This window comes from Anolis sagrei, chromosome 4, assembly GCF_037176765.1.
Source record: "Anolis sagrei isolate rAnoSag1 chromosome 4, rAnoSag1.mat, whole genome shotgun sequence".
NCBI classification, from domain to species: Eukaryota; Metazoa; Chordata; class Lepidosauria; order Squamata; family Dactyloidae; genus Anolis; species Anolis sagrei.
This window is the reverse complement of record NC_090024.1, coordinates 112,612,987-112,631,277: the sequence shown is the minus strand read 5'-3', so window position 1 is coordinate 112,631,277 and position 18,291 is coordinate 112,612,987. Positions and strand designations below refer to the sequence as shown.

The 18,291-nt window shown below is 38.7% G+C and overlaps 1 protein-coding gene across 4 annotated transcripts in view; it reads right to left on the bottom strand.

The window, feature by feature from the left end:
- Positions 1-18,291, bottom strand: part of CAMSAP2 (calmodulin regulated spectrin associated protein family member 2) — a 137,013-nt gene that overhangs the window by 48,496 nt on the left and 70,226 nt on the right. For 2 of the 4 annotated variants that reach the window (XM_067467569.1, XM_067467571.1), the window contains exons 4-7: positions 15,283-15,366; positions 7,389-7,421; positions 6,183-6,324; positions 3,671-3,810 (exon numbers count right to left, since the gene is read on the bottom strand). In XM_067467569.1, the coding sequence (XP_067323670.1) occupies positions 3,671-3,810; positions 6,183-6,324; positions 7,389-7,421; positions 15,283-15,366 (399 nt within the window). The remainder of the gene's footprint in view (positions 1-3,670; positions 3,811-6,182; positions 6,325-7,388; positions 7,422-15,282; positions 15,367-18,291) is intronic. The other 2 variants (XM_067467570.1, XM_067467572.1) reach the window with 1 other exon arrangement.

Below are 18,291 nucleotides of genomic sequence, written 5' to 3'. Positions count from 1 at the left end.
CCTTTCTGTCAAAAAAGTGAAATGCCACAAGAGGAGCAGTGCAGCAGCAATGGAAGAGATGACCTAATTATGCATAAAGCTGGTTATAGACTAAACCCACTGGATATGCTGACATCATGAAGAAAAAAATGCTACACTGATGGCAAAAATAATTGAGAAAATGGAATATTTTTCTTCAAATTTATGCTGTAAGGATTTGTAATTTTAAGGACACATTTTCCTTTGCTATAAACATTGGATGGGCTGTGAGCGGAGGCAGAACTGGTAGGAAGCAGTCAGTTCTTTCCCTTAATTTATCTCAAATGAGAAAATATTACAATGACAAAAGGAAACTGTGAATATAAGGAATTGTTTATACCATCAGATAATTTTTCTATTCAACATAGGAATGGGAACTGTGTAGCTCACAGGACATGTGTCCTTTGTAGCCCCTGGTTAAAAATTGTTGTATAAATGGGCAATCTTGGTCCCTGGAAATTTCCATGGGTACAGCTACATATTTAAAGACCATTTGAGCCCGAGTCTGTTTCTGATTCAAATGAGTCTGTAATTGAAGGAGATTCATTCTCTGATGAATCTCCTTTGGGGTGACACCTTCTGCTGTCAAGAATTCAATGACTGCACGTTGCTTAAGTCGAATTGACCAACTGTCTGGCAGGATTCCATACTTCGCACTTTAACAACACAACCGTTCAATGTTAAGGCTTCCTGCCAAAATTGAACTGTAGAGGAGAGTCTACAGAACAAGCCAGTACCTGCCGCATACCAGTACTGCCATCTGTTGAGGAGTTATGAAGGTGGAGACATTACTTTCCATTCAACCCTCATAGATAGATGATCTTGTTTTCTAACAACATAAGCTCAGAATGTTTGTCCATTTAATCTAAGGCTGAGAGGCTACCGCTCCCATGGAAGAGAGGGCTTAAGAGATGTGCATTCATTAACTTTCTATACTATTAGCCAAAACCTTGATTGTCTAAGATAAGCACCTTTGTCTTCTGAGTGTTACGCCTTTGTCTCACACAGAACTGGACACTTGGGTTTAATCAAAACCTCAACAACATATCTGCATCATTGTTTCCTCTGAACTGCACCCTCCCAGGGGGTGTCTTTGCAGTGGATTGGCTTCTTGAACAAACCAATCCCCAGTTGCCATTCTTCCTGCCATGGGAATCCCTGCCTCTTTTCATATATGTTAAAAAACAAAGACAATCCATCCAGGTATTGTGGTTACCAGTGTTATGTAGTGGTTTGAGCACTGGACTACAAATCTGGAGATCCTGCTCAGTCATGGAAACCCACTTGGTTACTTTGGGTAAGTCACACACTCTTAGCCTCAGAAACTACCCTAATGGGCTCATTTTAGGATTGCCATAAATTGGAAATAATTTGAAGGCACATAACAACAACAATGCCCATATTCGAACTACCACTATATTAATACTAGCCGTCCCCTGCCACACATTGCTTTGGCCCACATGAGGGTTCTGTGTGGGAGGTTTGGCCCAATTCTATCATTGGTGGGGTTCAGAATGCTCTGTGATTGAAGGTGAACGATAAATCCCAGCAACTACAACTCCCAAATGTCAAGATTCTATTTCCCCCAAACTCCACCAGTGTTCACATTTGGGCATATTGAGTATTCGTGTAGAGTTTGGTCCAGATCCATCATTGTTTGATTCCACAGTGATCTCTGAATGTAGGTGGACTACAACTCCAAAACCAAAGGACACTGCCCACCAAACCATTTCAGTATTTTCCTTTGTTCATGGGAGAACTGTGTGCCAAGTTTGGTTCAATTCCATCGTTGGTGGGGTTCAGAATGCTCTTTGATTGTAGGTGAACTATAAATCCCAGCAGCTACAACTCCCAAATGACAAAATCAATTTTTTTAGTGAAGGACATACATTGGGTTGTTAAGTGTCTTGTGTCCAAATTTGGTGTCAATTCATCCAGTGGTTTTTGAGTTCTGTTAATCCCACAAACAAACATTACATTTTTATTTATATAGATTATAGAACTCTGTGTCTCATATTGCAGATTCTTCACTCAAAGCTTCCCTCCCCCTTGGGTCCAAATTATGTAAATTATATTTGTACAGAACTTCATTACAATCTATCTACTGCAAACAAGAAAGTTATAGAGTTTTCTCCCCTATAAAAGCTCTGCTATTGATAAAATTTGGATAGAAGACTTTTAAAGTAAAAGGCTCTGGTCAACATTATAAGAAACAAAGATATATATTATGCAGCCACAGCTTGCATTCACTATGCATATTATAAATTAATCATTATGCTACAACAGATGTAACACTCTATTGCAGTGAATCATAAGATGCAGCTTCTGAAGGTGGGTAAAAATAGCACTACTAAGAAAGAAAATTACAGTCGATCCTCAAAGTCCATGCTTTAAATGGTTTACATGTGACAACAAGCCAAGATTTTACTTTCATATGCTCTCTTCCTATGGAAATTCTCTGCTTTCTATTTTGGCTGAAGCAAACCATTCTCCAACTAGACTGGTAAACAACAGTAAGAATCTGCTCAGTAAATTAGAATCAAACCAGGCTTGGATGAACAAGTGTGGGTGATCGCTTCTCAATCTTTCTGATTGTCCCCAGATCCCTTTCTTTGTATGAGCCAGGATTAGTTTCCTGGTTTAAATTAACATAGTTTCTTGTTTTGTCCAAAAGTGGCAACTAGCTGGAGTATTCAGGATAATAAACCATGTTTTGAAAATGGCTAAATAGTGTGAACTGTTCCAAGTCAGGAAAGCAGAAGCTTTATAGTTTAATCATTGCTTGCTACTAAGGGAGAAGAAAAGTGGTTGTACGCTTACACATAACCTGCCTCAGGTCTAAATAAACCGACATGCAATTACACTATGGTGTGACAACTATACTGGCTACCCTTGGATGTCTTGGGCTACTTCAAAGTATTGGTATCAGTCCATAAACCATTTGATAACAAGTCTGATATAAGAAACTAATCAAAACATTAAAGTCTTGGGGAGATATATTAATAAAAATAAAATTGAAAAACAGAATAGCAAGAATATCATAAATTGATATAATATTATGGTTTCTGTTTAGCATCTTTGGTGCCTGTACTCCGAGGATACTATTGTGCGCGTGTGGTGCTTTTTGTCATGGCCTTGGGCCCGTACAATAAACTATTTTTGATTTTATTTCATATCAGTCAAACTTTTTTCTAAGAAAACATTGAAGTGTGGTGTCTTTGAATTAAACTTGCAATGAGATTTGCCTACATATTGACTCACTATTCAACAGTAGAATGAATGGGTCCATTTTCATTGGGACTAACCAAAAGGAAGCTCTTTTTCCCATTAAAATACACCACAAGCTTTATTCATGCAAAGTAAACCTTTCCAAATTCAAAACAAGTGTGCCTGATATGTCAGAACTGCAGGAAACAAATATATAACCCAGAAAATGATGGAAGTTGTGACAAGCATATTAAGGAAATTATCCAATGAGAATACTGGTATATAAAGCACACACATATACTTCCACACATATGCACATAGATGAATAGTAAATATAAATCACACCTAACATACCAGAATCCTACAAGAATTCCAGTGAAAATAAATCTATATATTCCTTCCCGTGGAGAATTACATAAACATATTGCAACATTATTTTTGTTACCTTTACTGAAGAAGCAGCATACAGCATATCCTCAAGTGAGAAATGGCAACATCGATTCAAATACTCCTGACAAAATTCCTGAACTAGTTGCAAATTATACAAGCTGTCAGCCAATGACATGGTTTCCTTTAAACAGATATCTGTGAAATAACGAAAAAGATGTAGGTAGGTACTGAATTAGTCTAACCTAACACTCCTCTTTTCATTGTGTTTTTAATTTATTTCTAAACAGTCAGCCTTGACAGGAAAGAGATTTTGGAACTTCAATAGTGATCCTACATACTCAGTATTAAAGAAATGTCTTGTTTTTAGGAGTTCAGAACTAAGCAAACACTACAATTCATTTCAAAAAGTTTTACAAAACATTTTGACGGATGCACAAGCCCATTCTGGACTTACATTTTATTAGCCTGGTCATTACACCCCCCCCCCCCCCCCAAATATATACAAACTATTTTTTCAATACGGCAAACTGTTACATAGTACAAAAAATGGCAAAAAAGGTTACCCAATACAACCTCAATTCCCATTCTTAATAGATGTCTAAACACTACAGTCATTAACACATTAACACCACACCAGGATTGTGGCGCAGCTGGCTGAGTGTCAGCTGCATTAAGATCACTCTGACCAAAAGGTCATGAGTTCGAAGCCAGCCCGGGTTGGAGTGGATTTCCAACCAATTGTGTGTAGCCTGTTGTCGACCTTTGCAACCTGAAAGACAGTTGCATCTGTCAAGTAGGAAGATTAGGTACCACCTTAAAGTGTGGGGAGGCTAAATTAACTGATTTATGAGGCCATAAAGAAGATTCCAGCAAAGCATTCCAGCGGGGAAGCATGTGGGGAATGTGGAAGTGCTTCATCAGCGTCGCAGATGGACAATGAAAGCGACAGCTCCCTGGCGGCCAAAAAAAGGTAAATAGCCTCTGTGTATGTCTGTATATGTTTGTATGTCAAAAATTGGCATTAATTGTTTGCCATATATGTGTACACTGTAATCTGTCCTGAGTCCCCTGTGGGGTGAGAAGGGCGGAATATAAAAGCTGTAAATAAATAAATAAGAAGTCAAAAATGATAGCTTCACAAATAATGATATGCATGAGATAAATACTTGTACATAGAGCACCTTCTCTCTTCTCTTTGTACAAACAAGGTGGCAATATTTGCTTGGCATATCCAAAACCCAGGGTTATGATTAAATACTCACAAACAATTATTAATGTATTGTTGAAGGCTTTCATGGCCGGAATCACTGGGTTGTTGTAGGGTTTTTGGGCTGTATGGCCATGTTTTAGAAGCATTCTTTCCTGAAGTTTCACCTGCATCTGTGGCAAGCATCCTCAAAGATTGTGAAGTTTGTTGGAACTAGGAAAATTGGGTTTATATATCTGTGGAAGGTCCAGGGTGGGAGAAAGAACTCTTGTCTGTTGGAGGTAGGTATGAATGTCTCAATTGGCCACCTTGATAAGCATTTGATGTCCTGACAGTAGGCACTGTCATGTGTATATATGTGTTATGTATGTGTGTGTATATATATATGTGTGTGTGTGTGTATATATATATATATATATATATATATTTATGTGTATATGTATATATGAGTGCATATGTGTTTGTGTAGATATGTGCATGTGTGTGTTGTTTGTATATCTGTGTAGGCCTGAGCTTAGTTGGGCCCTCCAGACATTTTGGACTTCAGTTCCCACAATTCCTAACAGCCAGAACAGCATGGCTGTTAGCAATTGTGGGAGTTGAAGTCCAAAATGCCTGGAGGGCCCAAGTAGGCCCAGGCCTGGAGTATGAGATTTGTTACTGAACCCTGTGTCTCTTTGGAGGCCTGTGCTAGGTTTTGCACATGCGTGGTAAGGTATTTTTTTTATTTTTTAAGAATTGTAAAGCTGTTTTAACGGTTTTGGGTTTTTTTAATTGTTGGTCATACCTTGCAGTATGAGAAATTTGGAGGCCAAATTTGATGTCAGTTGGCCCCATAGTTTGTTTGTTTTTAGGCTACTAACAACGACCATTAGCTTTTTATATATTAAGATGGTCTAGTTTAGGTAGCTATTTAAGGTTTTTAAACAACACAAAGGAAACTGAGGATTAGGACTGTGTTGAAGACAAAGAAGGCTATGGTTAAGTATAAGGAGGCGGGACTGCACCAGAATGTCAGCTGTAGAAAAGCAACTGTTCTGCCACCAGTGTGGAAGGAATGGATAGCTGTCCATACACATGTTTGGAGAAGGAATCAAGCAACTCCAACTCAGCATTTACTTCCCAATGGGATTCTGCTGGGGCTTTTGCACAACAGCTTCTGCACAATGATCCTAGATCAGCATTGTTTAAGAAAACTGGGAAAATACATCAGGATCAAATGAAAATGTAACATTATTCTCAAATCTCTGGAAAAGTGACCTTTTTGGACTAGAGCTCTCGGAATCCCCCAGCCAGCAAGGTCTCTGATTATTCTCTAGTAAGCAGTGATAGTATCAGTAAGCAGGAAGATTGTTCTCACCTTCCAACCGGATTACATCTGGGCAGTAAAAATGGATCAGAGCAGCTAAAGCACAGCCATCTGTACCGTCCTTTAGCAGATTTTCCACCAATGGGATGCAGGGCAGCTGCTTAAGCAGAGCTTGTTCCTTCCTGTATCGAGCCTGTCACATAAAAAAGAGGAGGGGAAAAGTCAACACAGATCCACATTCAGAAACATATATAAGAACAGATGTGAATGGCAGTTTTTTAAAAATTCCATAGTACCAGCAAAAGATAGACAGAGCTTGCTTTCAAACCATATGCATTTCTTAAATAAAACTTATATAGATTTAGACACAGAAGCAAAACACAGCTTCATGTTGAAGGAAAACCCACTGCCAACTCCACTTGGAGCTCAGCCAGTTTTTAATCAGCCACACACAGACTATATTGAAATTTCAATCAGTTGTGCACAGACTCTATTTTAATCCATCAGTAGGAGACCAACAACCATAGAGTTCTCAAGAGACTAAAGAACAACATAAAGCTTCTAAGGAACTAAGTAATGTGAAAAACAGAAGAGAAAACTGTACAATGGCTCTGATTCAACACCAGAAGTGACTTGCAGTTTCTCAAGTCGCTCCTGACATAACAAACAAACAAACAAACAAAATCTATCACCTAAATGAAAGAAAAATGATGCTAATCCCCATTGACATTAGAGATGATAAACTACGCTTATTTGCATTTCTCAGTTTGGGAAACGCACATGTCCATTCTGTATATCTATATAAATAAAAATGTATTGTTTGTTTGTGGGATTAACATAACTCAAAAACCACTGGACGAATTGACACCAAATTTGGACACAATACACCTATCAGGCCAACAAGTGACCAACAAGTGACCAACTAAATGTTTCCTTTTATATTTGGAAAACACAATGGTTAATTCAAAGAAGCTTCCATTCTTTTCCTTTGATCCACACTGGAAGAAAAGACGGATAGACCTTTCATCATGTCCACATTAACTAAATAATATGTCAATTAACTTAGGACTTATTCATAATCATAATGAAAACTACAGTTCTCCCTGTTTATCACAAATCATCCCTGTAAAGGATCCTCCTGAAAAGTACTCAGGGAAGAAAAGAAGGAGAAATGAAATGTATTGCTGGACAAACATGACATGAACAGAGCCATTCCTAAAAATAATGTATTGAAGTGAAACAGTTGAGAAAACTTACAGGAACCAGTTTCCAAAACCATTTGGAAGGAGACTTCAGAGGAAGCAGTAGGGAGAAAAAAGAGCAAAAAGCTAAAGAAAAAGGGATACTTTGACCAGAAATTACAACTGTATTCCATTAATGTATGAAGTTGCATGCAAAAATAGTTAATTGCAATGTGTGAATACCACCATATTCATTCATTATAAAGAAGTTGTTAACAAAAAGATTTTGTGAAATTAATGAGCTATATTTTGAACCTTTCAGCATATTTATACAGAATAGTTATCACTCTGAAATAGAGACTTCTATAAAGCACTGCCCTTTATCATTAGAATAGTAGCACTGTTTTTTCTAATACCTTTCATCATAAATCAATTAATTCAATATTAGAGTTCATAAGATCAATCATCTAAGTGAAGCAATAGAAGCAGCAACTTTTGTATAACTTTTGTAGCAATTCCTAATCACAAGAAAATAGCAATGTTAAATCTAATTTGTTAAATGCACATTGTTTAAAACATTAAACAAGATATTTTAATTAACACATTGAAAAAAATGATGATAAATATTTATTTTCTCAGCAGTACTTTGGAAATGGTAAAAAAACAAACAAACCCCTAAACCACATTCTGGACAACAATATGAAATGAAAAAAATTGTACAAAACCTCCATTTTCAAAACAGTGGAGGAAAAAACTCCAATATTTGAAGCAAACTGTGCAGACCAGAAAGAGGAATGAACAATTCACTTTGAACAGACCCGGCTTTTAATTTTTCTTGGACCTGGGGAAACCAAGCTTGAAGGGGGAGGCGGGGAGAGATCTGTTTGTTCTTCCAAAGGCAACCAATGTTTTCTAAAACACTCTTGTGATGAAAAAGATCCTTAAACATGGAAGAAATAAAAACAAGGTCCTTGAACATCAAAGAAATAAAAATAATACTGTGAAGGGTGTTGGATGGGATGCTGAAGCATCTCCAATAAATGGGCAGCAGTAGAAGTGTAAAGAATGAATGTTTGGATGCATGCAAAGGAACAGAAGGAACAGGGCTAAAGAAGCTGAAAGGAAAACCAACATGGAGTTCTCTCAAGGCATGATATGGGACGGCCTTGGCAGTCAAAGCAAGGAGGCAGCAAGGCATAACTGAATGACAATGAACAATAAGGTGTGTGGTCAAGTAAGTAAGGAGTGTGCAGGTGTACCCCATAAGTCATGAGGCCTGGATTGAGGATGTCCTGGATTGGAACGGACTTTAAAGGAACAGAACAACCTGATTATAAGAAAGAAAAGAAGAAGAAAAATGGATTTTTGCCTATAAATGCAGGGGACACCAAGAAGATGCACGCTTCCTGGTCCGCAGCAACGGGAACGTCCACACCTTCTCAGAGGAAAGCTGATCATCTTTGTCTGGAGAAGGCCTGTGTGTGCGTGAGTATGCGTGAATATGTGTGTGCATGAGAGCTCTCTCTTGATGTGATTCTGATATGATTCTGTGATGAATGTATTTCAATAAATGTTACATGAATAGTGTTAAAACCAAATTTGGTCTCTTGAGTGTCTCATTGGTCTAAACTACCTTACTATTCCTTGAACACTCTGCACAAAGAACAGGAACCTCTTTGGGTTCATAACAGAAGTAGTCCAGTACTAGCCACCATCATCAGCCCTGTACATTGTGTTCAGATGCAAGATTTCAGCATCTGTGAGAAATTTCCTCTCCCTGTACAGTCAGGCTATCACAAACATTACGTATCAGGTAGGGATCATGTACGCAGACTTGTGGTTCACCAGTACTTCTTGAGGGCACTAGGTTGAGACAGGCTGTAGAATACAATACATTCAACATTTGAACAGCGCTTGGAGTGTGCATTTAGTCTAGCATGAAACAGTTAAGCTTCTAAACTCCTGTCCTTCATAAATGTATAGCATTAGTTAGTTCAGGGATGGGCAAACTTCAGAGGGGATCTGGATTCCCAGGCTTGGCATCCTCTGGTGTCCGTACCAACTCCCTCCTCTTATTCTTTTAAAAATTGGGGGAAAAAAGCTTTTTAAAAGAGGTAGAGGATATTGCACCTTATTCAGAACAGTTATTGTTAATTCAGAAACAAAAATGTATCTCCTTCCTCCATCCCACCAATCTATCTTTTTTCAGATTTATGGGGGTTTTTTTTTGGAAGTTTCAAGAGAGCCACTCAAACTGCAATGGGTTACATGATTCCTACACCCCTGATCCCCCCCCCCCCCGGGTTTACTGTAGTACTGTCTTTGGACCCCTCCACACAGCTCTATATCCCAGAATATGAAGGCAGAAAATCCCACAATATCTACTTTGAACTGGGTCATCTGAGTATGGACTCAGATGACCTCGTTCAAAGTAGATATTGTGGGATTTCCTGCCTTGATATTCTGGGATATAGAGCTGTGTGGAAGGGCCCTTCGACATTTAAAACTCTTCACAAGCTGGATCTAGTTCATTAAAAGGTCAACCTCCTTGATTTTAATGTTTGTTCCCCCTTGCTTGAGACTTTGCTCAGATCACTGCCACTCAAAGATTGGCACCCCTAGATTGGTGCCCATTGGCTGCCGATTCCTCACCAAGTCTCCAACAAAGGAAGAGACATTTGTATCCAATGGGCACGAATAGGGAGCTGGTCCCTGGAATCCTGGAAAACAGCAATTGTTTTTTGATAGGTTCTGGTTAATTTTTCAATGTTTCATGATTCCTATATTAATATATTTCATCTTTATATAAGCTGCCATGTTTTTTTCAAAAAAAATCATTCTGTCTATAAGCATGATATGTTAGGGGAAAAAAAGATATACTTCACTATTAATATAACTGAATGTGTTCAGGAAGGACAGCTGCAAAGGGACCAAACTGACATCAATTAAATTAGAAATCAGGTTTCTCCAAGAATTAATTTGATACTATCTCTGCTTTGTCAACCTTAAGCTCCTTTGCTATAACTCCACGAGAAAATGATTTTAAGAAGATAGAACTATTTAAGCTTTGTCAGAATTACCTTGCTCTGACAAAGCTTCCTGTGAAAGCAATAAAATTGTATAAAGTTGATATAACTTTTTATATAAACCAGAACTTTATGATGCCAAACAGCAGTGCAGGAGGCCGACAGCAACAACGTACCCAATGGTACAAATAGGCTGTGGAGTTGTAGCCATAGGGATTAATGGGTGAATATTGGGAGACAAACGATTTCACTTTTGTGAGGCTGTCCTTGTGTAAAACTACATGCAGACTTGGAACTAAAATTTTGGTCAGCTCCTTCAAAGCCCAGACTAAAACCCAGAGCACATTTGCCACCTTGCCGATATGGGAGTCACTGCAAGAAGTAATGATCACAGTGCAGAGCCCCCGACAATTGGGCCTAGTACCAAAGGAGAGATGGCTGCAAAAGGATCACCATAGCTGGGTTTACTTGTTGAAGGAGAATGGTTTCAAAACATGAACTTTTTTGGGTTGTTGTAGGTTTTTCCGGGCTATATGGCCATGTTCTAGAGACATTTTCTCCTGACGTTTCGCCTGCATCTATGGCAAGCATCCTCAGAGGAAGTGGCTTATTTATTTATTTATTTATTTATTTATTTATATATTTTTCAGTGTCACCGTGTTTGAATCAGATGCATCTATAGCAATTATTTGGAATGCAATAGGCATAACTCTGGTTGCGTGTATTAATTTCATAACGGATGGGCCAGGATTAATACTAGCAATAATCTAAGTTCTTCCACTAAAATGGAGAAAACAGGAATTAATTTTGATGTGTTCAACTCAGTTCTGATCCAAACACCATGGCATCTCAATATTTATTCTGAGTTTATGAGATCTTAAATGACAAATGTGGATGGATGGTGAATTCCAAGCCAGGTATCTACATTATTGCACTGAATGGCCTTCCAGAATGGAGTGAGGGACGGGTGGGTTTGGAGACTAAAAACAAACAGCAGCTGAAATAGCAAGATCTTGATTTAGTAAATTTCCAGGAGCCATTAGAAACAAGATGCTGACTGTTGATAAGACCTATCAAGGGAGAAGGGTCACAGATGTTATAGTTGTAAATTGAGAAGTGTGTATGAGGAAACTGAGGCTAACAATAGATCAGCGTGCAGGCTACAGAATTAATGTTGTGTTCCCACTTAAACATTTTCTGGCAGATAGATTTGATTTCATTTTCATTTTATGTCTACAATTGCAATATTATTTATTTACACATTTATATGTAATGGATCTACATCTGCTCTCAGCATATCAAATCCTCCTGGAGAACTCCATTGGCTTCTATAAAAATCTCAATAAACTACGTCTGCTGGGAAGTCTTCAGGAGGTTGTTCCTATTGTTTAACGTTCTGAAAAAATCAACTCAATTTCTAAGCCAAAGAGCTGGCACTATCCAAGTTCATGTGGCTAACATGACTGCATGGGGCACTGTTACCTTCCTACCAGTGTGGTACCTATTGATCTGCTCACATTTGCATGTTTTCAAACTGCTAGGTTGACAGAAGCTGGGGCTAACAGTGGGAGCTCACGCCGCTCCCCAGATTCAAACCTGCAACCTTTCGATCAGCAAGTTCAGCAGCTCAGCAGTTTAACCCCCTGCGCCACCGGGGCCACACCTGGAATACTGTGTCCAATTCTGGACACTGCAATTGAAGGGAGATGTTGACAAGTTGAAATGTGTTCTGAGGAGGGCGACTAAAATGATTAAAGGTCTGGAGAACAAGCCCTATGAGGAGCAGCTTAGAGAGTTGGGCAGAAAGAAGGCTGAGAGCAGACACAATGGCCATGTATAAATATGTGAGGGTAAGTCATAGGGAGGAGGGAGCAGGCTTGTTTTCTGCTGCCCTGGAGACTAGGACGTGGAACTACAGGAAAGGAGATTCCACTTGAACATTAGTAAGAACTTCCTAACTGTGAGAGCTGTTCAGTAGTGGAACTCTCTACCCCGGCCTGTGATGAAAGCTCCTTCTTTGGAGGCTTTTAAGCAGAGGCTAGATGGCCATCTGTCGGGGTGCTTTGAACGTGATTTTCCTACCTCTTGAACAGGGGATTGGACTGGATGGCCCACGAGATCTCTTCCAACTCTATGATTCTAAAGGAGGGAAGTGGTAGAATGGAGATGACCTTTCCCCCCTGCATTTTGGGAAACTCAAATACCAAAGACAGGAAACACTGAGGGACACCTTTTCCTCTGAATACCAAAGAGAGAGAATTATATTTAAATTACAGGATATGTGGAAGACTGGTGTTTTGCTTTTGTTTTTGTGTGCCTTCAAGTCACTTCCAGCTTATCCTTAGGAGAACCTATCAAGGTCAATGGTATTTCCTTTGCTAAATTATTTACAGTTGTGACACAGATTAATAGAAATAATATTAATACACTTTCACAATGGACTTGCAGATTATCTACAAAAGCAATTTCATGCTCTTTTCATTAAGATGGGAAGAAAAATTACAACTCAAAGTGAAGGTTAAAGATATAATGAAGAACAATGTGTGTATTTATTTGTGAAGAAGGGGAATCTATGAACTGATCTGACTTAGCCCACTAGCATTCCTTTATTTGACCCAGTTTTGAGTCAGTTAATTACAATCTCCAATGAAGCAAATAATTTAGTTTCCCGATATAAAATAGCAAACCATGGGCGGAGGAGGGTGGACAGGGCAAAAAGGGAGAGTAAAGTCATCAGAAGTGACAGCTGAATTTATGTGCCTGTGTCAGCAACTTTAGCATAAGCTGGTGCAGAAAAATGTTTGTGATGGATGCCTAACTCTGAATGGCACAATACAGGATATGGCAAAGAAGCAGGATACATAGTATGGTTAGTCATGAACTCTAAGGAAAATGGAGCAAACTGGATTGTGGGGAGGAACCAAAAAATAATGGACTCATCTTAAGGCTGAGAATTTAATGAAATCAGCAACACTGTGCACATCTGAATTGGACAGATATGACAAATCAATCATATGTAGATAACACTTGGAGTAACAGTCAGGGATATGGATGCTGTTATTTTCTCATTATGACTGTGACTGGGCAATCATCTTTTTTTCTAGTCAGTTAAAATAATGAATTATTTCGTCCAGTTCTTGTGGGTTTTTTCGGGCTATATGGCCATGTTCTAGAGGCATTTCTCCTGACGTTTCGCCTGCATCTATGGCAAGCATCCTCAGAGGTGAGGTCTGCTGGAGCTGGGGAAAAAAAGTTTTCTTTTTTTGCACCTTTAGATGTCTTGTGGTGTGAGCAAACTGTCCAATAAATCTTTAACCAACCATAGTATTACATTATATGTGAGCTAATATTTTGATGGGTTTGATGTCCAACATGTAATGATGAGATCCAATCATGGTGATATCCTATGGACAGGGGTGGCTGAAGCATTAGGCAAATTACGCATTTGCGTAGAGTGCCAATCCCTGAGGGGGCGCTCTTGAGGTGCCCCCAGCTATAGCAGGGAACAACGTAAGATCCTCTTTCCCAACTAGAGTTCCGCCCTCTGGGGTGGCTGAAGCATTAGGTACATTACGCATTTGCGTAGAGCGCCAATCCCTGAGGAGCATTCTTGAGGCGCCCCCACCTATGGAACAAGTAATCACGATTAATTCTGCCAATTGATTTCATGAGTCCCATTTTAAGCATACAGTTTGGATTCAGGTCAATCAGAAATAGTATTTTGTTTATTTTTTCAAAAAATCAATTAGCTCTAGCACCTAAAATCTAATAATTATATTGTGACTTATACTATGTGTAATTTTAAATATAGTCTTGCATTTAATGGGCACATTTCCAAAGAAATGATGAGAAAGAAAGGTTGAATTCTACTCCTTTCCTTTTCTGGCAGGTTTTATGCAGGGAATGTTTGGGGTTTTATTTAAAAAATAAGAAGCAGGAAGTGATTCAGCTACTTAGGTGCTCATTTTGGAGTCTCTAAAAGAGCAAGGGTTTACGCATAGCTTCTGGATTAATGCTCTTTTGAAGTGCTTACTTCGGGCACAAATATGACAACAGTCTACTCAGAAAAATGTAAGAACCATTTTAAAAAGATCTCAATTTTGTTTCACTTGCTATTTGAAAGGTTATTTTTACACCACTTCCACAAATAGGTTCTTCTCCATTTTCAAGGAATATAGAGAAAAAATACTGATTTAATTAGGAGTATTATTATTTAACCCAAATCAGAAAAAAATCGGTACAGCTAAAATAATATAACGTCAGACAACTACATCAATACCTGGATGATAACAGGAAACACTAAATTCACACCACAGAGGGGAACATATTTGCTGGCAAAAGATAAGGTCTGTGCTCCTCAGGCTTAAGTATGCTATTGCAATAATATAATTACATTACACTGTACATATGGAATAACAGCAAGTGCATGCAGTTGACAGGCATGCGATTCTCCCAGGACTATTTTGTTTGGAACAGTACAAAATGAGTTTTTCTCTGGTAGCAGGTTTGCACTGATATAATAAGTCAGCTCGCCTGTGGTATTTCGCTTCTAATACTCAATAATAAAGTAACATAACATAATGGACTGAGTCCTTACTAGAAAAAAAAGTTACATTTTGGAGATACAGCACCAGAATTCCTAAACGAACACTGCCAGTGGTCGTTATATCACTAGATGGATCCTGGGAGCTGAATTCCAGAAAAAAAAACTTCCCCAAATTCTGATTTTTACCACATTACTCAAACAAAGGAAGTTTACCTAGTTTTTTAAATAAAAGGACATTATATTTGTTGGGAACTACTTTTACATGCAAAACTAAATTCTCCAAGAACTTCCTCATATACCATATTATATAGAAATGGAGGAAGACACATACTATAGTAAAAAGTTCATAGTTTCAGTTGATTCTCGGTGCTTCTTAAATCTATTTCCTCTATACATACCTTTTGGCCTCCCGGAGTTTCAACACTATGATGCTCTTTCAGTTTTTGCTCTTGTTCCATGATGTCTTTTAAGTGTTCATTTACCTAAATTGTCAAATGAAATAGCATTAGTTTTAAAAGGGTTTGGCATTTTTGCAGAACAGAAAGTAAAAGTCAAATTTGTGAAGTGTAAACTTCTGTAAAAATAAAAATAATTTAATATAATTTGAAATATAATTTCAATATCAATTTATTATACAATACATGATGCAACATACGAATATGCAATATATGTCAACAACATCAAGAACTTGGGTAGATACCCAGCATTGTTCATGTTTGCATTTTCTTTGTGGCTCTTTCTTTTCTTCCATTTCTTCCATATACCTTGTCCATCTCTGCTTGCTTGCTTCTTTGCTTTCTGCCTGCCTACCTGCTCCTTCCTTCCTTCCTTCCTTCCTTCCTTCCTTCCTTCCTTCCTTCCTTCCTTCCTTTCTTTCCTGGGCCATCACCCCAAAACATAACTCTGAAATTATTTTATGTTGCACTATGAAAGGTATGTGCCAAATTTGGTCCACATCCATCAAGCTACATAAAAAGGTAAAGGTAGTCCCCTGACGTTAAGTCCAGTCATGTCTGACTCTGGGGTGTGGTGCTCATCTCCATTTCTAAGCCGAAGAGCCAGCGTTGTCCGTAGACACCTCCAAGGTCATGTTGCCGGCATGACTGCATGGAGCGCCGTTACCTTCCCGCCGGAGTAGACCTATTGATCTACTCACATTGCATGTTTTCGAACTGCTAGGTTGGCAGAAGCTAGGGCTGACAGCGGAAGCTCAAGCTACATAAGAGCCAACAAACCATTAAATCAATAATAATAATAATAATAATAATAATAATAATAATAATCTTTATTTCTACCCCACCCCTGATGGGGACTCGGAGCAGCTTACATGGGACCAAGCCCGGACAACATAATACAGCAATAAAATCAAAACATAATACAGCAATAAAATCAAAACATATACAACAAACAACAACATCATCAAAATGACAATTAAAATGGAAAACAAAACAAAAAAACAAACAAAAAAAACATAAAATAAACATTCCAGTAAACACAATCATGGTAATGAAGACAATGGGCGGGCCACATATTCAGGATAAAAAACAGTTAACAAACTATAATGGGATAAAATAGGAGCAGAAAGTTTATATGGAACTTATAAAAACACACAGAGTTGTGAGGCTGAACATCCTATTTGGAGGGCACGAACTGCATTGGCAGAAAACACACACAGATATGGATATAGATAGATATAGATATATATACACACACTGTAAGAATGTATGGATAATATTCAATATATCAAGAAAAAATTCTTCCCCACGCAGTCAATTACATTAACACACACAGTCACATCCACATACACAGGCAGACTGGTAAATGTTCAGTAAGAAAGAAGGAAATAAATACCCTTGACATATGTTGTATTGTATAGCATAGTACAATGCTAAAATTTCAAGGGCATTTTCTCCTTCTTTCTGAGCTTTCAGGGAAAAAATCTTACAAGAGAAATAGGGTTAATCTTCAAAGCTTTGAACTGCTCAATCTCAGCATGCCTTAGAGAAGGTCTGAGTCCTTCTCACTTACTGCTGTCAATTAAATCATCTAAAAGATGCCATCTTTATCCTATTGCGTTTTCACTATGCAAGGAAACGAAAAGAATTATTGTGACCATGTTGCATGTGAACCTCCTGCTATAGGCATAGTTGTTTGGAAAGACTGCTACGCATCTGTTTATTGATCCTAAATTGTTGTTTTGATATATTATTACTTACCACCCACAGTCTTCAGAATTAGGTAGTACAAACATGAATACATGCATGTATATATATTAACTCCATTTATCAATCGTTGAACCATCTGACAACAACACACTTTAAATTCGGTCAAACACTGTTGTCACATGACTAAATGCTAATGGCTACTAACTGATGCAAAAAGAAATTAGGAAAATGGCCTAACTAGGTTCCTTCCAACATTTTACCCATAGCACAGCTTTCCACATTATCAGTCACCACATGTTATTGCTTCTGGTTATTTATTTATTTATTGTGTCAGGGGCAACCAGACCATTGTATTACATTTCTAACAGAACAAAACAAAACAAAAAGATAAAAAAAACCCACAAAGTTTGCAAACTTGGTAGTTGATTAAATGTTCTTTGACCAGTATCTGGCCACTTGGAGTGCCTCTGGTGTTGCTGCAAGAAGGTCCTCCATTGTGCATGTAGAAGTGCTCAGGTTGCATTGCAGCAGGTGGTCTATGGTTTGCTCTTCTTCACACTCGCATGTCGTGGATTCCACTTTGTAGCCCCATTTCTTAAGATTGGCTCTGCATCTCGTGGTGCCAGAGCGCAGTTTGTTCACCGCCTTCCAAGTCGCCCAGTCTTCTGTGTGCCCAGGGGGGAGTCTCTCATCTGGTATCACCCACGGGTTGAGGTGCTGGGTTTTAGCCTGCCACTTTTGGACTCTCACTTGCTGAAGTGTTCCAGCGAGTGTCTCTGTAGATCTAAGAAAACTATTTCTTGATTTAAGTCGTTGACGTGCTGGCTGATACCCAAACAAGGAATGAGCCAGAGATGTTTCTGCCTTGGTCCTTTCACTATTGGCTGCTACTTCCCGGCGGATGTCAGGTGATGCAATACCAGTTAAACTGTAATTTCTCCAGTGGTGTGGGTCGCAGACAAGCCGTGATAATGCGGCATGTCTCATTAAGAGCCACATCCACTGTTTTAGTGTGGTGAGATGTGTTCCACACTGGGCATGCATACTCAGCAGCAGAGTAGCATAGCGCAAGGGCGGATGTCTTCCCTGTGTCTGGTTGTGATCCCCAGGTTGTGCCAGTCAGCTTTCGTATGATATTGTTTCTAGCACCCACTTTTTGCTTGATGTTCAGACAGTGCTTCTTGTAAGTCAGGGCACGGTCCAGAGTGACTCCTAGGTATTTGGGTGTGCTGCAATGCTCCA